Below are 24,098 nucleotides of genomic sequence, written 5' to 3' on the forward strand. Positions count from 1 at the left end.
TCAAAAGACCGTGGTGCACCCTTCAGTACCCTCCTCCTATCCACCATCGTAGCAAACTTAAACAAGAATATGTTGCCTTCCAGATCTACTATTTTGGCTTGTTTGACTAATCGCCATAGAAGACTTAAGGTTTATTTCATCGCTTCTCTATTATAAGGCCTCTTTATAAGTAACGTAGCAACGAGCCATGCTTTACCCATTTCTATTCATCTTCTATTCCCATCTGCCCCTGACACCACCTGGTCTTTCTCATCCTCAATTAATTTTAGGTTTTTCCATATTGATTCCATCATATCATCCATTGTCCACTACGTCTGAAATTGTTCCTGATCTATAAAACTCTAACTACTGTTCTTAAATGAATGCCAAAGCACGTAGCAGCCTTGAGACGGACATTGTTGCACCTAGGACAAGACTCCCACTCTTCCATAGGAAACCCTAAGGAGACTGTATTTTACACGTGTTTTACACATGTCTAACATTATATTGACATAACATAATACAGTTGGAAAATTGTACTTGGAATGGGTCTTCACTCTTCATCAAACTTCATCATATAACTTTAAACTAATAATGAGTTGTTAAAGAACATATATAGAAACATTTAAAATGGTTCAGATATTCTCAAATGAAAAGCATAAACTATAATCCTTGGAGCTTTGATGGCTGCTATTACCACTACTTGTCCTGGTGGTCCCTAATGATGATACCTATTACTCCATATTTTTGATTAATGTTCAATGCATCATCAAACTTTAAAATGTAGGAGAAGGTATCTATTTAACCTTACCTTTGCTTTCTTGTGCAAGTGAAAGCTCGTTAAGCCTATTTAAAATCTTTAAAGAAGGAGTGATCTCTTTTTATTATCATCTTCAAATCCTACTTTAGCTTGCTCTTGATTTTAGCTTTTCTTGCACTCCATGGAGAACCCATACGATCATGAAAAAACCATCAAGCTCCTCCTGAATCAAAAGTTTTGCTGGAAAGTGTAACCAGTCTAGACTACTAATGCTTATAAGCAATAAAGTAAAAAAATAATTGTTAATCCATATGGCATTTAACTTGCTAAAATTTAATAACCCAAATTCTTGTCAACTATGAAAAATATGTGTATTTTGAAAATTAATGATTAGAGAACCTACTAAAATCATACATTCTGTTAAAGAATAAAACTATATAATTCCATGAAGATTTAAAGAGGCATATTGACAAATAAAGAATATCTAACAGAAAAAGACCAATAAAAAAGGAGACCAATAAACACAAATATCTAATAAGTATAATTCAAAGGAGAAAACCATAATATATGCTTACCCAAGATTAAAAAACAGTTAATAAAAATATATCTATAAATCGTACAATAATATGTTAATCATACAACCCTAAAAAGGGGAAATAAGCAAGAAAGACTCTCGAACCAAGCAAGCAAAAGAAATTATATAGGTAATCAAATAACTATAATACAATAAGAGTAAAAATAAAAAATAAAAAATAAAAACTAAAGAATGAAACGAAAGACTGAACACTTACAAAAGAAGCAATAGTGGAGTGGACGAATCTAAAATATAAAAACAAAATGGGAATTTAAAACATGGACTACATTGATTAGACTGATAAATTAGAAGGGTTATAGTTTGTGGAAGTCACTTAACAATCAATTTGCAATGTACTTCAGTATAATCACATGCATATCATTGGAAAGTAGCAGCAAATCAATGATCTCGTGATCCATATCAAAGTTCAAATTGTTGATCAATCATGTTGCTGATTTAATTGCAAGGAAATAAAATAAATAGATGAAAATTAAAAGCAAAAAAAATTACCATGAAAAGAATTAGAAGTTTCTTTCATGCCATGATATTTTTCTACAAAAATATAAATGAGAAATCCATAAAAACAACACCAGTATAATCAATAAGAAGCGGAAAGTGGAGATAGTACATCAATATTTCAATGGAAAATAGAGAGTCATAAGACAAAAACATATTAAACAAAAAAAAAATGATACCAAAAATCCTAAAAAATTTGGAAATAGTAATTACAAGGAAGAAAGGATTTTCTATGGTTGAGGGAATAATCGTCTCTTCACTTTCATTCAATTTGAACGAAATAGGCACCTTCATGGGTTTGGAAAAAACAAAATCTAACTGGCACGAAAATGGAAAAAAAAATTGGATTGAAGGAAGTAGTCGTCTCTTCACTTAAAATCTAACAGGCATCCGTTTAGACCTATGAGAAGAAAGATCTAGTATAAAAAAAAAATTTAAGAAAACAAATAAAACCACTATATAATTGAAAAGATTTTGTAGCAAAGTAAAATAAAAGAAAAAGAAGACCTTCAATCTATTAACAGAAAAAATACGGTTGATGATGCATTCCTTGAGTTCAGTTCCTAGGACTATGAAATCATAATGAAATCGTAATGAAGGTTGCTTCCATTGTTGTTCCGAATGATAAGCGAAAAGTCAAATATAGTAACACGGAACCCATTTGACCCAAATACTAAATAGCCCACTTAAACATCAAAATCAAATATACGTGTCATCTAATCACATAACTTAACTTCTCAAATGTCAATCGAACGTTCGGGATCCTAAAATAATAGTACGGTACAGATTATCGAATAGAAGTTCAGCCAAAAAAAATAATACTTACTCATGCTCCACTAAAAGAACTATCACGCTGTCATTAGCATACACACTTAAACATCAAAATTAAATACACGTGTCATCCAATTACATAACTTAATTTGTCAAATGTTAATTGAACGTTCATAGTCCCAAATTAATAGTAGGGTATAAACTATCTAATAGGGGTTCAACCAAAAGAAATAATAATAATTAGTCATGGTTCACTAGAAGAACTATCACGTTGTTATTAACATATGGGTTGGAATTGATTCTCTCAAATCCTCCGATATAGAAAAAAAAAATCTCAAACAATAAAATTATTATGAAATTTAATCGTTTTCTCCATATTTTCTATACTTCTAACATATATATATATATATTTGTTTTAAGGCCTATCTCTTCATGTATATGTTAATTGTTTTTTATGCAACTTAATATAAAATATTGAGAGTTTATTTTAATATTTTAATTTTTTTTATATGTTAAAGTTTTTAAGGTTTATGTTATGTTCAAAATCAATATTATATATTGTTTTGTCATGTTTAATATTACACAACTCAAAATTTATAAATTTTGAATTGTTCATAAACATAAAAGCTTATCTTATAATTTTTAAAAAAATATTATATATAAATTTATTAATAAATAAATATACTTTGGTGCGTCAGGTTTAAAACTAGTCCTTTTTAAATATTAAGTTTTAAATTAAACATTTAGTCCTTTTGATAATGATATGATCAAAATTTAAATTTAAAAATAGTTTGTTATGTTTAGGGATGTCAATTTTACCTATATCTGATGAAAATTTTGATTTTATATCTGAATGAAAATTGATTTTATATTGTTGGTATATGATAAAAATATGTATGATTTTAAATTTTATTGGATATGGGATGAGAACAGGTAATTTAGTACCTGTCCTATATTCATACTTTATATATATATATTTATATATTTAGTAAATATATTTTTATTAAATAATATAAATTATTATTTTAAATTAATTAAAATTAATATATTTTTATTAAAAAATATATTAATATATATTTATAAAAAATCTAAATATATAATATAAAAATAAAAAAATAAAATATTATTTTTTTTATAAAAGTTATATGTATAAGAATTACTCATATCCATTAAATTCTCATAAGAATAAAAATAAAAATAAATTTAAAATATCCGTTGAATATAAATATCGATATTGATATAATATAAAAATTCAAAATTAGAAATCGAGAATATTTTACTTTATTTATACCCTATCCATAACATCTCTATTTGTATTATTATAAGTTAAATTTTATTAAATAAATTTTTAAAAAATTATTATTGTAATTTATATTTTAAATTAGTCATTTTTCATGTATTAACATGAGGTTTGATTTTATATATTATCATGAAAATTTGACATAATTTAATTACAAGAAAATTTTAAGCCCCCGAAAAATATTTAACAATTCTGCGTAAAGGACATCCTAGTCATTTCATTGTTTTATCCTCTTCCACTACCGAACTCGAAGAACCCCTCATCAAAATTTTGTCAACCCACCACCATAACCGCGTGCACGTACGATTAATCGTCCAAATCTCCCGACACAAACCATCGCCACGTGGCCTCTTGCATTCGCATCAAGTAAATAAAAAACGAAATTAGAGAAACAATAAAAAAAAAGGTCTAAAATACTACTACTAAAAAAAAATAAAGAATTTTTTAATTTTATATTTAGGTTTTAGAATAGGGAGAGAGTTTTTATTTTCTATAAACACGTTTCTCCTAACGAAATTAATCCCCTCCCTTATTTCACATCTTAAAACTTTTATTTTCCTTTGATTTTGTTTCTCTCTCTAGAAAAAAACTCACGCTCTCCATATGTTTCTTTTCTGACGATTAATCCAAAAAAACGCATCGTCTTCCTCCTTTCGAATCGGACCTTTCACCTTCCACTCTGCGCATCTTAGCCACCGGCGCCGATTAAAAAGAACCGAACCACCCTGAATCCGTAAACCCGGGAGAGACCCGAGTGAAAACGGTCTCTTTGTTTTCAAAAAAATTTGGCTCCGGTTGTGTTTCAATTTCCGGGCTACTTAAAAGGTGCGCATGATTATTAACCTGCGCATCCTTTCCATTTATACCCAATAAATTTCTTCTCCTTATTACCCATAAAAACTCTTCTTTATTTTCATAAAGGCTCTTTTCTTTTGAACAATAATCGGCTATTTTTTGGCGGTCGTTTTGTAATTTATTACTCAATTTTCCATGAGGCTATGAATTTAGGGTTTTGGATTGTTAATTGTTGCTTTCTATGTTTAATTTTAGGGTTTGTTAATAGGAGTTTCTAGTGTTTGATTTTTTTCGTTTTCGTGTTTGGAGTGATGGATCTGTCGTTTGCATTGTTCGATTCGTGTTTTTCTTCTGCCTTTTCGGGGTGGAGTTTGTCATTGTTTGGATTGCTTTGGTTAGAATTTTGATCTTTTTTGTGCTTGAATTCACTTGGCAAGTGTGTGAATTTGAATTTGTTTGGTTTTATGGTTGACTTCAACACTTTCTTGTTTCTTAGTTTTTTAGGATTGTATTTGATCCAACGAAGTAATTGTTATTCAATTATGCAGTTTTATGTATCGATTTGTGAAGTTCTCATACGATGTTTCATCCTTGCAACTTCAATAATGACTTTGAATTTGCATTTGGCTATGTTCTTCTCATTGAACTCTTTGCTTGCTCAGCAAATGTAGCTAAACTTAAAGAGTTTTAACGTTGAATATTGAATTTTTGATTATTCAGCTAGGCGATGATTGTCTTTTTTTTTTTTAAAGTAAATTGTATTCTTTAATGAAGATTATATTCTTTTGTCTCCAGATTCTTTGTAAGAGAGTTTTGTGAGCAATACCTATTTTTTTCTTCACTTTGTATTCCTCTTTGTCAGTTGTGTGCTCTGGGTTTATCTCAGAAGGACTAAAGAGTTTGGCTGATTACTATTCAGGTTCTCAGCAAAGATTGTGAAGCTTCTTTGTATTTCCTCAATCTTTTTGCATAGACATAGTTGTTGAAGACGGGAGTTATTTGCATAGGATTTCCATGTGAGAAGATGGCGTTTTTTAGGAACTATTCAAATGACATGGTCTCGCACGGTGTCTTGGAAGAGAAAAGCCAGGGACAAAGCATTGGTAGGATTCACAGTTCAGTACGGAATGAGGACATAGATGGGACTTATAGTGAAAGAGAATTTGATATTAACATGGATACACAGTGTCAAAGTGATGGGGAGGCAGATGATGCTCTTAGGCTGAATCATGAGGTGCCTACTGATAATGGGGCTGGTGTTTCGAATTCCATTTTTCAGCCAGCAGGAAGAAGAACAGCTCCTGGGAAATGGGGTTCAACTTTTTGGAAGGACTGCCAGCCTACGGACTGCAGGGTTGGATCTGATTCTGGGCAGGAGTCAAAATCTGACCACAAGAATTTGGAAGGTTCAGTATATAATTCATCAGATGACAGGGATGATAGGTTAGAATCGGAAGATGATGAGGCAGAGAAAGAATTGGGCAAGGCTCAAAGGGGTCATTCTGATGTACCTGCAGATGAGATGTTATCTGATGAATACTATGAACAGGATGGGGAAGAGCAAAGTGATATGATGCATTACAGAGGCTTTAGCAATTCTGTTGGGTTAAATACTAGGCCACAACCAAAGCCTGTTTCTGTCAGTACCACTATGTCCAGGAGCTCAAGAACTTTAAATAACCGTAACTATGATGATGAGGATGATGACGACAACAACGATGATGTTGATGCAGATTATGAAGAGGAGGAAGAAGAAGATGGTAAGCTATATCTTCCCTTCTTATCTTCATTTTCTGCCTTATTTCTTATTACATTGTTCCACAATGAGTCACTAACGTTGAATAAACCAGTGCATTGAATTTGATGGATGATATATAATCGTATTCTTTGAACTATAGAACAATTTTGTATTACTCTTGATTTTGAGATGCGAAGCTTTTGCTGTCTTATTTGCAGAGGATGACCCTGATGATGCTGATTTTGAGCCTGACTATGGTGTTGCAAGTGCTCATACAGGGAATAAGGTTATTAAATTAGATTTATTTCTCACCTTCTTTTGTTTTGGTTTAAACTTTACGATTTTTATTTTATATGCCTTCACATTTGTAGTTTTCTAGAGGCATATCTTGTCCCAACCCTTCCTTGGCCCAAGTAGAAAGATAACCAGGAAGAAAGGAGAATGTTAATAAGCTGCTCTATTTAATTGTAGGACTAGAAGCATGTCGGTTGATGTCACTTGTACTAGGGATAGGTTGTTAATGCTAGCTACGTGTCTAACAAGGGTAAATTATGTTTTTGACAATTTTTTACATTATTTTTAAGGATGAAAGTGTTATACCTATATGATTTGTGAAGTGTCCTAAAAGTGTTGGACATGGGTATGTTTAGGGGTGTAAATGATACATTAGTACTCGCAAGCTACTTGGGTTCGATTCGAAGAAAACTCGAATTCGGTTCGATTATTATCGAGTCGAGCTCGAGCTCGAGTAGCTCGACTTATCAATCGAGCCGAATTCGAGTATTCTTATATCCGATTTGAGTAGCTCGCGAGCCTAATCGAGCTTTTATATTTAAATATATTTTTATTATTTTAATTAATAAAATATTTCGAGTCCGAGTTCGAGTTCGAGCATGAATAATCGAACTCTTGTCGAGTATACGAATTGAGCTTATTTTTACATATTAATTGAGCTTAATCGAGCGAGCTCGAGTAGCTCGAATTCAATCACGAATCAAGCTCGAGCTTGAAAAATAAAACTCGATCGAGCTCGAGCAGAGTACCGAGCCCCGAATTGTGAGTCGAGCTCGAGCTTCTCACTATTCGGCTTGACTCGGCTCGATTACACCCCTAGGTATGTTAGAGTAAAGTGAAGAGTCCGTGTAACATATTTTAGATTCCTGTCCATCCTTTTCTCTAGGGTTTAAAAGATGGTTGGCTATGGAGTAAAATGTTGCATTCAAATTTTAGCCGCCCTGGACCTTCTGGTAAAAAAGGAAAATTTTCTGGCCATTTGAAGATGAAGTTGTTTAATGCCATGAATTGTGTATCACTGCACAGGGGATGAGAACACGTTCCTTATTATACTGGTGTTGGATGCTACGAAATTTATAGCTCTTTTAGAATGTAGAAAAATAGGGTTTCACTAGTGTTTCTCTTTGCTCCGATGGAAATGGTGATGAATACTACTAAAACTTTCATACTTTTTAATCATCATGCTAACCTGTAAACTGTAATCTGGGTTTTGAAGGTACATGCTATAATATTCAATTATAGGGCCAGAATTAAGATTATCCATGGTAAATTAGTGAAAGATGTTCATAGGCGTTTATTGTTTTTATGTTTAGCATATGGTGGTGCTTGGAGATAGGTAATAAAAAGGCCTAAATTTGAGTGAAATGTAGGGCATATTGGTTTAGGTTATCTGTTAATGCTTGCCAACTCTTTCTTGTTGGGCTGCTTGAGCTGTGGCATGTGTGGCAGAATTAAAGCTGCATGTGGTTAATTGGGTTGGACAGATTTGATCCTCTTTATTGCTCTGGAGACTCCAGTCCATCTTAATGAAGGACACATCATACACCTACCCTGGCATCTATGGATGGAGTGGAGTCTCTAATGGACTTTAGGGGAGTCAAACTTGGTTAGCTGAGCAATTAGGGTAGATAATTATTGTTATTGGTTTTTGAAAGTGTATCTAGTCACCTGAAAAAGCTTTTTATTGCTATCTAAATGATGAATGATTTCCCATTATTTAACCAGTGGCTATGTAGGATAGAATTTTTTGGTGGCCTTGGAAGGGAGAAAGTTCGGATGGAAGTCTGTGGATTGCTATTTGTAGGATTGGAATGGGGCTGCTTTAGATTTTGCAATGTGACTATATAATGGAGTGACTGTTGATATAGGTCTTTATTTGTTGGGCTGAGACCATTGATGAGTTTTAGGGAAAATTTAATATATGAGGAAAAAAGATTCAATTGCGTTTCTAGTAAGAGTGAATTTAGGGGAACTGCAACTAAAGTTGGTAGTTTTTGCGGGATTGCATTCAAAGTTATCTCTTTGATGAGGGCAGGAGCCCAGCTTATATGTACAGATTATTTAAATTATGAATTTAAGGTCTTATTGTTTGGCTTCAAAACAAACTATGGTTTGAAAATAATTCTGCTTGTTAAGGTCTACTTAGGTTCTTCATACTCATGTATTCTGAAGGACCTTTTTTTTTTTGGGTTTTCTCCAGAGTTGAGTATGAACCTTTTATGCTTTGGTAGATTGTCTTAATTGATCTATCCCCTTGCATGTCCAACCAAAGTTTTGTTCAATTTAAATATGATTTATGCTTTAAATTTTTCTAATGACTTTTTTTTTTTGACTGAAAAGTGAAAATTCAGAGGTTAGGCATGGATAGAAGACATTAAAACATTAAGTATGATAATTTCCAGAAGTTTAGGCGCGGTTGTTTTATGGTGTATTCTAGTAAAGTTAAAGCTCACACCCCTTGAGTGAATTTGTATTGGCATCAGAATGTTAAGAATGAGACTAAATGGATTTTACACAATAGATTGAGATTTTGAGCATTTGTGTTGATTTTATTTTTATTTTTTTGTGTTTTATAACCTTCTTCTCCATGCATGTACTTCATGACATGATGTTCACTTATTATTTCACTTCAGACTGGTAAAATTAGTTTCAAAGGTTCTTGGGGGAATAATGGAGGGGCTTTTGGGAGGATATATGTTCTTTGATGAAAAATATGTTCTGCATTGGTCATTAAGTTTGTTTCATGTTGGCTGTGTTGCTTATGCCTTATCATCTGCCTGATTCTTCTCCCCACTAATTTAGTTCTTATTTAACAGGATAAAGACTGGGATGGTGAAGATTCTGAGGAAGAAGACAATAGTGATGGTGATGTAGACATCTCAGATGAAGATGATTCTTATTATAGAAAGAAACCTAAGGGTACGCAACAGGTTAAAGTTGGTCGTAATGTAAAACTCACTAGAGAACGTAAATCCTCCAATCGACAAAGAAGAGGGAGATCATCTTTTGAGGAGGATGAATACTCAGCTGAGGATTCTGACAGTGAAAGTAATGGGGATTTCAAGAGCAATGCAAGGAGAGGTGGAAATCACCGTAAAAATAATGCTCGTTCTAATATGTCGACGAGCATGGGAAGAAACAGTGAGGTTCGTACTTCTAGTAGGTCTGTTCGGAAAGTATCATATGTTGAGAGTGAAGAAAGTGAAGAAATTGATGAAGGCAAGAAGAAAAAGTCACTAAAGGTGAAGTCTGCATATCTTTTTATGGTTATTATTTCCTACTTTATGTTTTTATTAGGTGTGTTTGATCTTTTACATTTGATGTAATTGTGTGCTTGTAAATTGGAATTTTGTGATGTAGATTATACAAGTTGGTATTTATGAATTTTGCAGATAAAATGTAATATTGACTTCAGCATTTCAGTTGCATGCCTTTCTCTATATCCATGTTGTTTGAACCTGTCTAATTTGTTCTTGGTTAACAGTTGCAAGGCTAGGACCATAACATTTTTGTTACCTTTAACTCATGGTTATAATTTCCTACATTATATTTTTAGAAGATTAGTTGGATCTTTCATATTGATACAATTATTTGATAGTAAAATGGACTTGTGAGATGTAATTATTCAAGTTGGTATTTATGTATTTGGCTGATAAAATGTTATATTGACTCTAATCAGCATTTGAGTTGCTTGTCTCTATCCATTTTTCTGAACCTGTATTAATCACAGTTGCATGGCTAGGGTCATAACATTTCCTAATAGTATTTATACCTGGGCGATTTATAATTTCTAAACTTGGGTTGAAGTAAATACCATGGCACTTCTGCTCAATCCAAGTATTTTGTTTGCCCTTGTCCTTTTAGCTTACTTCAAGTTACTGTTACCAAAGATCCCTGGTTTAAAAGGTGTTGACTTTCCAATTCAATTGTTGATGTTGGCCCTACTTCTGTTTGTTTTTATATGTGTTTGTCCTTTGTTTTGGTTACATGGGATAAGCCTTGAACTTTGAACTTGCATGAATGGGATGGGAGGTGCATGTGTCATGGGCTGAGTGTCAGGCTCCAGGTCACGGGAATGGACTCTTCCGCGTCATGTCTTGGAGCCGTGCGAGTTTGGAGCTTGAGTCTCGGCCCGTGACACATGGACTTGCATACTTGAATGTAAGATAATGAGGCAGCCTTGTGAGGCCCTGTTGTTTTTTTGACATTTATTGAATTTGTTCAGTTTATGTAAATGTGCATCCTTTTTTGTGAATTTCAATATACTATCTTGAAACATCTAAATCTTATGATGCTCTTTGAGAGATATTATTCTTTTTTAAAAATTTATATTGTTTGCTTAGGATGAAGCTGAAGAGCAAGATGGTGACTCAATTGAAAAGGTGTTATGGCATCAACCGAAGGGCATGGCTGAAGATGCAATTAGAAACAATAGATCGGCAGAACCTGTTTTGTTAAGCCACTTGTTTGATTCTGAACCAGATTGGAATGAAATGGAATTCCTGATAAAATGGAAGGGCCAGTCGCATCTTCATTGTCAGTGGAAATCATTTTTTGAGCTACAGAATGTATGATTTTATTCTTTATATTATTTATATTAGTGCATGTGTCTTTTAAGAGCATTATTTTGTGGAGGTTTATTTCTAGTGCCCCGGGTTTCTCTGTCTTCTTTCTCTAATGACTGGTTCTTTGTGCTTTTATATGTGAGTTTGCAGCTTAGTGGTTTTAAGAAGGTTCTAAATTACACAAAAAAGGTAATGGAGGATGTGAGATACAGGAAGGCACTCTCACGTGAGGAGGTACTTTTGCATTTATAAACTTTTGTTTCTGAAATTCTCATTTCAACTTGTTGATAAACAACTGAAACACTTTGGGAGTTACTGAATTTATTACTTATCTAAATTCTTTTGAACAAAAATTCATACACTATATATTTTGCTGTGTGGCAATTTCATTGATCATTGTCATGGTAAATGAAGAGGAAATAGTTGTATAGCACCGCATTTAGTTCCTTGAAGATTAACTATTTGAAAGATCAAGCTTGTTGGGAAAACGAAAAAAAAAAAAAACATTGTGGGACAAGTTAGGATTCTGTTCATCTCTTCTCGAAGGCGGACTGTCACTTCACCAAGATGTTTGAGCTAGTCCATTTTTTAAAATTTTATTTTATATATTTTTGTAAATTCACTAGATGAGGGGTAACCTATTAAGTCTTTGTTGGTTTTTGGTCATTATCTATATCCTTTTTTCCTGTTGGGAGACTGGATTTGTTGCATACTTTTATTGTGTTTATTTCATAAATAATTTGCGTATCTAGCGTATGCTGATAGCAGCAGTGTATACTATTATCAATACCGTTTCTTTTTTGGTTTTGTAACCTTTTCAAAATTATCCTCATCACTTCATGAGGTATATTGTTGATCTCATTGATCTTAAGGTAAATTGCACATTTATTGTGGAGCCTGGAATATGTGAAACAAGTTCTTCCTGCCTTGGCAGGGAGAGTAAAATGAAAAAGTTATATACACTTGCATTAGACAGATTCTAAGATAAACCTTTTTGCTGTAGTAACTCATTTCTAATTTTTTTTCTCTATTAAATTTTAGATTGAGGTCAATGATGTAAGTAAGGAAATGGACTTGGATCTAATCAAGCAAAATAATCAGGTTGGTTTCTATCAATTCTTTGTTTCTTTCATTGTTATGCTTGGTTTTCTGTGTTGTGCTCCTTAAGTTAATTGTAATTGGTTCACCATTTTTGTTTTCAGGTGGAGAGAGTAATTGTTGATCGTATAAGTAAAGATGACTTTGGGAATGTAATGTCAGAGTATTTAGTCAAGTGGCAGGGGTTGTCTTATGCGGAAGCAACCTGGTAATGGTCTACATTGATAGTTCAATAAATTTAAAATTAGTGTCTCTATGCCTCCAACTAAGTTTCTATTATCCTGTGGTGCTATTGTCTACTGTGTTCTCTTTCTTTTTCTTCTATTTGCATGTCCTGCTTAACACAGCTGCAGTATTTATGATTATGGTTACATTTGTTGTACCAGGGAAAAGGATATAGATATTACATTTGCTCAAGATGCTATTGATGAATATAAGGTAACACATCCTGCAAATTTTGTCTTTGTGTTTTTATATTATTATTACATTTGTTTGTAATAGCTACCATGGTGGTGTTCATAATGTTGTCCGCCTGGACGTGTGTGCATTGTGGACACTACGCCCCCTAGGCAAGTGAGGCAAAGTATTCAGACTGACGTTTTTATGACCTATCTTTTCCTTTCTGCATAATATGTCGTTGCAGCAGGTATTGCTGACATGGGCCCATGTTGCCATATTAGACATATTGCAGTAATGTATTAAATTTGATCTTTAAGTAGGTTAAAGCAAATGAATGCAAGCTAGTTTTATGGAACACAGGGTGTGTTAATTGTGCAGAGATATTGGTCTCTTTTGTCATTGCATGTTAAAATGGGTCACGATAGTTAACTTCAGTGTTTGAAAAATAGGTAGTATACCAACTAAATTACAAATTTAACTCTCCTTATTTTCTTTTTTAAATATCCCAAAAGAATGTAAACCAGGTTTTTTTTTTAATTTTTGACTTTATTTGACATATCTTCATTTCCAGGAAATTAAAGCAGTCTGTAACTTGTTAAATATTCTAGAAGATTAATGTGGGCTGAGTTAGTCAAGGCAATTGACGAATTGAACATTAGGTTGTATATCTTATCACATTACATGCTGGTTTTGGTTATTAAACATATAAGCCATGAGCAGGCATCGGGTTCGAACTGAAATCGGGCATGAGAAGTTGAAAGTTGTAATGCTCATTCTAACACATTATCTGTTATTACCTTGTCCAGTCCAGTCACTGGAGTTTCCTGTTCTATGCATTGTTTTAATTATTTTTAATATGCTCAGATAAATAAATAAAATATTATCTCATATTGTAATACCAATTCAACACATGTATTTCTCATTCTGTAAACAGGCTCGTGAAGCTGCAATGGCTGAGCAGGGGAAAATGGTAGATCACCAGCGTAAGAAGGGCAGAGGTATACGCTACAAAAATTTTACTCCGTATGTGTGTATAATTAAAGTTTTGCATCATACAGTCCCTGACCCTTATGCCCCCTTTTGAAGGTCTTAGTTTCTGCTAGATTTATTGTTATAGTTTCACAATTAGTCATGTAAATGGATCATTGAACTGGGTTACATTTTTCATCTTAAGCAATTTTGCGGAAACTCGAAGAACAGCCAGAGTGGTTAAGGGGAGGAAAGCTTCGTGATTATCAGCTGGAGGGTTTGAATTTTCTTGTTAACAGGTATATGCTTGTCTCCGTTGCTTTAGGTTAGCATTTTATTTTACTTAAATGTTTGTCTTAATCCAGAGCATTCTGATACATCCATTAATGCCCCTTTTTCATATTCACATAACAGTTGGAGAAATGATACTAATGTCATCTTAGCTGATGAAATGGGTCTTGGTAAAACTGTTCAGTCAGTATCTATGCTTGGTTTCTTACAGGTGCACCACTGTCCTTTAAGAAGAGCTGTCTTATTATTTTGAAGTTGAGGAGTTTTCGTTGATATTTTTTATTTTTTCAGAATGCTCAACAAATACCTGGCCCATTTCTTGTGGTTGTACCATTATCCACCTTATCAAACTGGGCTAAAGAATTTAGGAAGTGGCTTCCAGATATGAATGTTATTGTTTATGTAGGTACTCGTGCAAGCCGAGAGGTGAGTCATGTTTTTCTTGTATGTATGCTCCTTTATGCAAGTAGATTAAACTTTTGCAGTTGCTTGACTTTATTTTATAGGTTACAATTTTGTCTCCACCCAAATATTTGTTTGGTGTATAGCTCTTTTTTGTTAATCTTTATGTGCCTAGTGAAGTTTTAATTTTCTGTTAGACCTTGTTCCTGGTCACTTGTGTATCTTACATAGGTGGGTGGTAGTTCATATAATTTTAACCCTTCCCCATCCTACTTGTTACAGTTTCTTTTCTTTTTTTGTTGGCAGGTTTGTCAGCAATATGAATTTTACAATGACAAGAAAATTGGCAGACCTATAAAATTTAACACCCTTCTAACTACTTATGAAGTAGTTCTGAAGGATAAGGCAGTACTGTCTAAGATAAGGTGGAACTATTTGATGGTTGATGAAGCTCATAGGTTGAAGAATAGCGAGGCACAGTTGTACACAACGCTTTCAGTATGGCCTATTCAATAACTTCAAATTTCTGCCCTGCATCATTGTATTGGTTTGTTAATTTGATTAATATTGGGTGATTCTTTCTGTTTGGTCAGGAATTCAGCACTAAGAACAAGTTGCTAATTACGGGAACTCCGTTACAAAACAGTGTTGAGGAGCTATGGTATTATTTTCTTTTTCTTGTATTAGTACGAATATTGGAGGTTGTGCTAACATTAGGAGCAGACTTTTATCTTCCAGTTTTTTAGATACATTCCTAAAAATGATTTTGTCAAAGCTGAATTTTTTTTTTCTGATATCAACATTATGATTGCGTTCAGACATTGCTAAGTTTCTTTGCCTGCTTTTCATCATATTTTATAACTATAGTAAGTTTCTTGAGAATAAAATTCTTCTTCCAAAATTTAATTTTATTAATATTGGTACTTTTATTTGTCTAGATGTACTTAAGACATGTCTGCCTTCTCTTATTTAGAAATCAGGAGTGATATATACATAATATATACATACATACATACATACATGCCTGCATGCATGCATACGTACGTACATCCATACATACATGCATGCATGCATATATATATGTATGTAGGGAAGGGATCAACTTATACAAGTGTAAAACTAAAAGCTTTTACACTTTTCTTAACCATTGATTTCAATAGATCCTAGGGATGAGGAAGTCAAGTGATAAAGAGAAAAAATGGGTTAATCTCATTTCTTGGATCTATTAAAATCAATAGTTAGAAAAAAGTGTAAAACTTTTTGGTGTAAGTTGATCCCTATATATATATATGGGGTTTAGTTCAATCTATATTTACCAAAAGTTAAATGAAGTGACTTCTTATGCTTGAATAATTCTGCATTTGAGTTTTTAAAACAAATGAAGGAGCTGAGCATAAGAAATTATTGTGTTAATTATCTTTTCCTAATCACTGATTCCATGCTGCTCTATGTTAGTACATGAACCTTTCAAGAATATCTGCTTGGTTCATCTGTTAGCAACTCTAATGATAATGATGTTGATGTGAGCTAATTGCATTCACCATAACTGCTTTTTATGTGACTGTTTTCCCACTCTTTCTTGTTGACTGCCTGATATGCTTTTATATGTGTCTTTTGTCTCTCATGTGAAATGTTCCTGGATAGCTGAGTTTGCTGACTAAATCATTTTATGATAACAACACTCTCCATCTTTCTGGAATCCATAATTCTATTCATTTCAAAATTGTAATATAGCATGGCAAATAGACTTGCAATTCCTTTTTCATGGACTGATGAATAAATCTTGCTTGCTTCTTCAGCTAGTATATTCCATTATTTACATCCCTGAAAAATGTTTTGACAGGGCTCTGCTTCATTTCCTTGATCCTGACAAGTTCAAAAGTAAGGATGAGTTTGTTCAAAATTACAAGAACCTTAGCTTGTTTAATGAAATTGAGGTATGCCATTAGTCATTAGATCTTTTTATCATGTTTCTTAGGTTGTTAAGTTATTTATTTGACTTGATCTAAAACCAAAACCTGTATTGAATTTGCAACATAGCTTGCTAATCTTCACATGGAATTGAGGCCTCACATTCTTAGAAGAGTTATAAAGGATGTAGAGAAGTCTTTGCCTCCGAAAATTGAGCGTATCCTTAGGGTTGAGATGTCCCCACTTCAGAGACAGTAAGAGTTATAAATTTCTTGTGAATAAGTTTTTCTTGTTTTCTATTGCATAAACATGGGATACCATTTGTATTTATGCAGGTACTATAAGTGGATTTTGGAACGCAACTTCCATGACCTAAATAAAGGTGTTCGTGGCAATCAGGTTAGTATCTCTTATTATTTTGCTGCTTGGAGATTTTATCTCTGCAGTGCCTTTGTGGTGCTTGTCTTCTTTTTCTCTGATCTTACTTATTTTTATTACTGATAAAGTATGCAGCATATAGATGAAGTATGTATTGCTGTAAAACCAGTTTACAGAGTTTTTCTTCGCTTTCTGTTATTGTCAAGCAGTGCTACCAATTATAGAAAGTTGAGGCAGGTCTTTTCTTTTAAATTGCAGGTCTCACTTTTAAATATAGTAGTAGAGTTGAAGAAATGCTGCAATCATCCTTTTCTGTTTGAAAGCGCTGATCATGGTTATGGTGGGGACACTAGCATGAATGATATTAGTAAACTGGAGAGAATTATATTAAGCAGTGGGAAGCTAGTTATACTTGACAAGTTGCTTATGAGGTTGCATGAAACAAAGCATCGTGTTCTAATCTTCTCCCAGGTTCGTATTGGATTCCTTTACATACTTCTCAGCCACTTGTTCACTTCAATCTTTTATGCTATGTTTGGGAACTTAGAGGGTAGGAAATTGAAGGGGAGGAGAAGAGGGAGTATGAGAGGTTATGGTTCCTTTTTTTTTTGGTTTGGTAAATATAATGGAAGGCAAGAGAAAGAGGGTTAATGTTACACAACTTGTTTGGTTAAGGAGTGGAAAGGAAATGAGATGATTACTTTTAATATACTTTTATGGTTGCATCCTTTGAGTTAAAAAGAAAACAAACCTAAGGTTAATTTTTTTTTTCTCTAGCAAAAACTTTTAATGTAGGCAATAGCTCCCTTTCAAATGCTCTCAGCTTGGAGGAATTGTAGATAATGGTGGTTTGGCTGTACTCTCTCCTAGTCCCTTCCCCTTCACTAATCCTAATTAAGGAAAAGTTTTGCTGTCTCCCTGCATCCCTTCACTTTCCTTCCCCTCCTTTTAATCCAACAAAGCTTAGGACTGATGTTATGTGTTTGTTTGGGGTGGGGGTAAGAAATGACATTATTGTATTTGTGACATAGGTCAGCCAGGTCATTAGGTTTATGGCAATTATCCAATCCGAATTCTTCAGGAAAAGAGGGCAACTGAATAAACAAAAAGTGTTGTCTGTATGTTTTGTGGTTTAATTAATTTTCTTCTTTTTACATTTTTTTCTTTATTCTATATTTCTAATCCCATCATGGATGGGGTGTTTGACAGTTGTCCTATGGATATTAGAACCTAAGCTAGTCGGTGTTTATGTTTTTAATGGAGGATAAATTTGATTAAGTTATGCGATCTGGTGTTTTACATGTTCATGTTCTACTAAAATGGTAAAAATTTTCAGATGGTTAGAATGCTGGATATACTAGCCGAGTACATGTCGCTCAGAGGATTCCAATTCCAGAGGCTTGATGGTAGTACAAAGGCAGAGTTGCGACAGCAGGCTATGGATCATTTCAATGCACCTGGAAGTGATGATTTCTGCTTCCTTCTTTCTACTCGGGCTGGTGGCCTTGGTATCAACCTTGCAACTGCAGACACTGTTATAATATTTGATTCTGACTGGAATCCCCAGAATGACTTACAGGTCTCAAACTTGACATTATGTTTTTACCAGCATCATTTTCTATGTTTCCAGTGAAATTTTAATTGTGTTATTTGTGCTTACTTTTTTATTTTGCTTCAGGCAATGAGTAGAGCTCATAGAATTGGGCAACAAGAAGTTGTCAACATTTACAGATTTGTGACAAGCAAAAGTGTTGAGGAAGACATCCTGGAGCGAGCTAAGAAGAAGATGGTCATTCACCTTAACCAGCATGAATTTGTTCATATGCATACATTATTCACATATTAGTGTAAATTATATGTGCATGTGAAAAGAGCCTAATTTAATTTTCCTGTTCTGCTTTTAAAGTGAGTAATTTTACGTGTTTTCTTGTGTCATGCTTTCTGCAGGTGCTTGACCATTTGGTGATCCAAAAATTAAATGCAGAGGGTAGACTGGAGAGAAAAGAAACAAAGAAAGGGAGTTACTTTGATAAGGTAAGGATATGTCTTGAAGTAATTATTCGAGTCTGTAGTCTTTAATACGTTGTATATCTGGCTTATGGTTGTTGGAACCACAATGATTGACCACTTCTTTCCTGGATGCCAATATTGTGTGGTGTTGCTATGTAAATTTTTAGTACTTTTTTATTCTTAACACAATTCTATATTTTTTTACCATTCTAGAATGAGTTATCAGCAATTTTGAGATTTGGGGCTGAGGAATTGTTCAAGGAGGACAAAAATGATGAAGAAAGCAAAAAAAGGTTGTTAAGTATGGATATCGATGAAATTCTTGAAAGGGCAGAGAAGGTTGAGGAGAAAGAGGGTGAAGAAGAAGGGAATGAATTATTGAGTGCTTTTAAGGCAAGCAACTAATACTTTGATATAGTGGTGGAGTTTTGTTATAATATGTTTATAGATTCGTTCAACTCTTATGTAAATGGGTTTCTGTTTCTTTTATCATGCTCAGGTTGCAAATTTCTGTAGTGCTGAAGATGATGGGACTTTCTGGAGTCGTTGGATAAAACCAGATGCCATTGCGCAAGCCGAAGTATGATCCTGATATCTTTTATCAATCTTATTCTATCAAAAGTTTCTTGAATTTGGCTTTTACATTTTTAAGTTCTATGTTCATATTAGATAATTAGTTGGATCCATCTGTCCAAGTTATTCTTCTTGCATTAGGATGCTCTAGCTCCTCGTGCTGCAAGAAATACCAAGAGTTATGCTGAGACAAGTCAACCTGAGAGAAGTAACAAAAGAAAGAAGAAAGGCTCTGATCCTCAGGAGCTTCAGGAGAGAGTACAAAAGCGCCGTAAAGCAGAATACTCTGCCCCATTGACACCAATGATTGAGGGAGCAACTGCTCAAGTGAGAGGATGGTCTTATGGGAATCTTTCTAAAAGAGATGCATTGCGTTTTTCTCGAGCGGTATAGTTGCTAGTCTTCTGGAATTTGTGTGGCATATAAAAGCATATTCCTCCATTTATATTTTCTAAACAATCTTGCAGCATGTTTTTATATTGCTACTTAAAATATTATCTGCGGCAAATTTTCTCTATTTAGTGCAACCCATTTACCATGAAAGTTCTTTAAAGTGAATTAATTTTTACATATGCTTCCAAGCAGTAGGTAGTAACATAATGTATTAGTTAATTAAAGCATAGCATACTTTTTATTATTCTTAGTTACAGGTTATTAAGACATTCTTAAACATTAGACCATCTTTCCTTATGGATAGCTGTTCTTTTGTTGTAATCATGTTTTGGCCTCTTTTGTATCTTTTGTTTGATTTTATTGTGTTCCTTAGGTCTATTGGACACTGAGGCCTGCAGAATATGTAAAGCAAATACCTACCCCTTCAGTTTTTTCTTTGAATTACTTATGAGACCATATTTTCTGCATTTTTTTGCTGGTATTGTGCAATATAAGAAAATTACTGGATGGAAATTATTTTCATGGGGAAAAGAACATTAGGATTAAATTTTGGAAAATAATTTGCCATTGTCAAAAGTGGGAGTCGATATCCTGACTGAGCCTTAATTTATTTACGCTAGGAGCAAGCTTAACAGGTTCTAACTGCTTTCCACTAATGAACTATAATCATTTATCAGTTTTCACACTAAGCCTTATTTCCTTGTTTTACACCAATATCATGTATGACTGCTACTATAAATCCTATGATAAGTTAACTACATATCTAGTGTGGGTACGGACATGTTTGAATTTTGTGTTTATTATTTTGGAACTGTTGGTACATCTTGTGGCCTGGGTCTTGGCCTAAATTATTCTTAAACATTGCAACTTGCAACTTAATGGAAATGACTCATTCTGATTTTATCTTTTGTTTTAATATACATCTGTCCTATCATTCAGATCCTGGAAACTAGTTGCCCTCTTTATGAGTGCAGCTTTATGTCAGTTACTTTTTTTCCTCTCTTGATTTTGCTTTCTAATAACTTTGGCTGCACGGGAGGGTAGTGCTGGATAGCTGAACAATGTCTTTTTTACTTTTGCTGGATAACTAATTCCCTTCTAACCACTTAAATTTCCTTTTGAGCCTCTTGTACACATTCTTGTTTCATCAGCCCATTCCTCCCAATTAGAGATGGCATCTGTTCTATCCTTATGCATTTCTTCTCAAATTTGTTGCATTTGCCTCTTCAATTATTATAGGTAGTGTTAACCAATTTTCTGTGTTTTGGCAATTTCTTTATTGTTCTAAAAATTAGGTTATGAAATTTGGGAATGAAAGCCAAACCCCTTTGATAGCAGAGGAAGTTGGTGGTGCTATTGCAGCAGCTCCACTTGACGCACAGATTGAGCTTTTCAAAGCTTTGGTTGAAGGATGCAGAGAAGCAGTTGAAGTAGGAAATGCAGAACCTAAGGTTCGTTCAAGGAATTATGAATTGTATTTGGTTTTCCAATTCTACACTGGTATCCTTTATCCGTTATAATTCTATAGCCTTCTGTAACTCTGGTATTTTATTTGGTAATTACTTTCAGGGACCGCTATTGGACTTCTTTGGCGTCCCTGTTAAGGCAAATGATCTGTTCAATCGTGTCCAAGAACTTCAGCTCTTAGCAAAGCGAATAAGTCGATATGAGGATCCCATAAAACAGTTCCGTGTATTGATGTACCTTAAACCCTCTAATTGGTCTAAAGGATGTGGGTGGAATCAGAGTATGTATATCCTATTTATATTCTCTGTTACAGGAATGTAATTAAAAGAAAATTGCTATGGACTTATCCTATTTTATCCTGTTATCATAATTAGTTGATGATGCAAGATTGCTTCTGGGAATACACTACCATGGATTTGGGAATTGGGAAAAGATAAGGTTAGATGAACAGCTTGGCCTTACAAAGAAGATTGCTCCTGTGGAACTTCAGCACCATGAAACCTTTCTGCCACGTGCCCCAAATTTGAAGGAACGTGCTAATGCACTCTTGGAAATGGTATTGCTCATACTTGCAATGTCAATATAATATGGAGATTAATTCTTACTGTTTAATAAAAAACGAATTCATGTTTTTTCTTTAAAAAGATATTTTAATTTTTTTTGATAAAATAGGAAATCTAGTGGTTTTGTTACAGTTTTGGTTCTGTTGGAAAATTCTTGCTATATTTACTCGCATGGAAACTTCTTGCTTTTGTCTTTGTAGAGAATTGACAGACTGTTTTTCTTCTTTGACCTCATAATTGGTTTTTATTAACAGTGAATTAAATGATTGGAAAGTTTTGGATTTTTGTTGCTAAAGTATCCAAAGTTTACAACTGATATTTCTTTGATGGTTTTATCACCTTTGCATCCGTGTGTTTTTTGCATGCTTTTGTGCTGGGCTTCTAAGCTTCGTGCATGAGTTAGACTTCATATTTGTCCTCATCATCCATAATATAAACCGACTGGGACCTTTCTTCACAGGAAGTTGCAGCTGTTGGTGGTAAGAATACTGGTATCAAAGTTGGTCGTAAGTCTTCAAAGATGGAAAAGCAGAATCCTTTAAACATATCAATGTCTCGTGGCAGAGACAAGAAAGGAAAACCAGGTTCTCCTAAGGTCAGTTTTAAAATGAGTAGGGACAGACCTGAGAGGCCTCAGAAAGTTGAACCTTTAGTTAAAGAGGAAGGTGAAATGTCAGACAATGAGGAAGTATATGAGCAGTTTAAGGAAGTGAAGTGGATGGAGTGGTGTGAAGATGTTATGATTGATGAAATAAAAACCCTTCATCGTCTCCAAAGATTGCAGACTACCAGTGCTGATCTTCCCAAGGAGAAGGTTTAGCTATTTCTGTTTTTACATTTCTTTGTATTTGTTATTGTTTTGTGAGCTGGAGTTGTGTTCATAAGGTCTTCTATTTTCTTCCAGGTGCTTTCAAAAATTCGGAATTATTTGCAGCTTCTTGGAAGGAGGATAGATCAAATTGTCTTGGAACATGAAGATGAGCTCTATAGACAAGATAGTATGTTGTTCTTCACGCTGTTTAATTAAGTTTTAGTTTATTAGTTTAATCACCTTTTTATCTATGCATTTGGTCTCATTTGCACATTCACATTTTAGAAGTTTAAAGAATCTGGATGTTTTGATAATTTCTTTTTTTTAATTTCAATTCTCATTGCAGGGATGACTATGCGTTTATGGAACTATGTTTCTACATTTTCAAATCTTTCTGGTGAGAGGCTTCATCAGATTTATTCTAAGCTTAAGCAGGAGCGGCAGGAGGATGGAGGGGTAGGACCCTCCTATATCAACGGTTCTGTGCCCGGCCATGTTGATAGAGATGGTGATCCTAATTACTTCCCTCCTTTCTCACGTTCCATTGAGAAGAAGAGAGGGTACAAGAATGTGATGGCATATCAAACATCACAACCATTTCACAAAGGCATTGATGCCGCAAAGTTTGAAGCTTGGAAACGACGGCGGAGAGCTGAAGCAGATATTCATCCCCAACTTCAGCCACCAACTCAAACTATGAACAATGGTACCCGTGTAATAGATCCAAACTCCTTGGGGATTCTTGGGGCAGGACCATCTGATAAACGGCTTGTTAGTAATGAGCGACCATATCGAATGCGTCAAACTGGATTCCCACAAAGGCAAGGTTTTCCCTCCGGCATCAAATAAGCTTTTAATGCTGTGCTGGATGATAGTTGATAGATGAGTTATGCTGATTGGCTTTGGCCATGTGGCATTGACTGCTTCTGCCATGAATATTCTCTGGGATTCCATTTTCACCATGGGAATAAAAAATTGCTATTTGATTCTGACTGCTAATGGCTGGATCAATGAAGTTATGCACCAGATGGGAGTTGTATCCATGTAAAGGGACGGCTGAGTAGGAAGGAAATCCAAAGATCGACTAACATGGGCAGGGCATGAAGGGACCTCTGCGACAATTTTTTGTTTTTCTTTTTGCTTTTGGAAGCGAGTCCAGTAATTTGTTTACGTATATAGAACAAGAATAGCAGGAAAAAAAAAATCTCAATTCAATTTCAAACATACATGCACGAGATGTGTACCATGCCCAGCAAGAAGTGTACATTATCAGTTTCGAATTTTTGCATTAACAAGGTGCAAATTTTGTTAGCAATAATATTGGTATAAATTTTCTTCTGATAGAGTTGAGCCAGTGTGTTTTTATTCGAGTGACAGTAGCTTCAGGGAAATCTGAATTTGATAACACGATTTAGACTCAGAATTTCTTTCAAGTTTCACAGTAAGGGACTGAACAGGTCATAAGATGATTTAATATTTAATATTTTATTATATTTTTTGTTTGATAGGAAAATGGGATCCCTAGTTAGGGTGGATCTTAT

The 24,098-nt window shown here is 34.1% G+C and overlaps 1 protein-coding gene across 2 annotated transcripts; it reads left to right on the forward strand.

Annotated features, from left to right (window-relative positions):
- Positions 1-4,462: 4,462 nt before the first annotated feature.
- LOC111303934 (protein CHROMATIN REMODELING 5-like) lies at positions 4,463-23,898 on the forward strand. Of its 2 annotated transcripts, XM_022900469.2 has the most exons (31): positions 4,463-4,725; positions 5,615-6,455; positions 6,652-6,719; positions 9,544-9,969; positions 11,071-11,295; positions 11,443-11,526; positions 12,334-12,393; positions 12,495-12,598; positions 12,777-12,828; positions 13,724-13,787; positions 13,964-14,057; positions 14,173-14,260; positions 14,341-14,475; positions 14,758-14,949; positions 15,045-15,112; positions 16,295-16,388; positions 16,492-16,616; positions 16,698-16,761; positions 16,999-17,211; positions 18,077-18,319; positions 18,419-18,529; positions 18,688-18,774; positions 18,964-19,143; positions 19,250-19,330; positions 19,465-19,710; positions 21,012-21,167; positions 21,286-21,463; positions 21,558-21,739; positions 22,207-22,560; positions 22,651-22,744; positions 22,904-23,898. In XM_022900469.2, the coding sequence occupies exons 2-31, from the start codon at positions 5,720-5,722 to the stop codon at positions 23,404-23,406; spliced, it is 5,307 nt and encodes a 1,768-aa protein (XP_022756204.2). In that variant the 5' UTR covers positions 4,463-4,725; positions 5,615-5,719; the 3' UTR covers positions 23,407-23,898. The 2 variants fall into 2 exon arrangements, with proteins under 2 accessions (XP_022756204.2, XP_089598918.1); XM_089742792.1 differs by lacking the exon at positions 6,652-6,719.
- The last annotated feature ends 200 nt before the right edge of the window (positions 23,899-24,098 follow it).

The sequence above is a fragment of the Durio zibethinus genome, chromosome 13, assembly GCF_047325235.1.
Source record: "Durio zibethinus cultivar Kanyao isolate XHJ-2024 chromosome 13, ASM4732523v1, whole genome shotgun sequence".
Lineage (NCBI taxonomy): Eukaryota > Viridiplantae > Streptophyta > Magnoliopsida > Malvales > Malvaceae > Durio > Durio zibethinus.

Coding starts and splice junctions, on each gene's coding strand:
- LOC111303934 (XM_022900469.2), top strand. CDS start 5,720: ATGGCGTTTTTTAGGAACTATTCAAATGACATGGTCTCGCACGGTGTC. Junction 9,970..11,070: donor AGAAGAAAAAGTCACTAAAG/GTGAAGTCTGCA, acceptor TTGTTTGCTTAG/GATGAAGCTGAAGAGCAAGA. Junction 22,561..22,650: donor CTGATCTTCCCAAGGAGAAG/GTTTAGCTATTT, acceptor ATTTTCTTCCAG/GTGCTTTCAAAAATTCGGAA.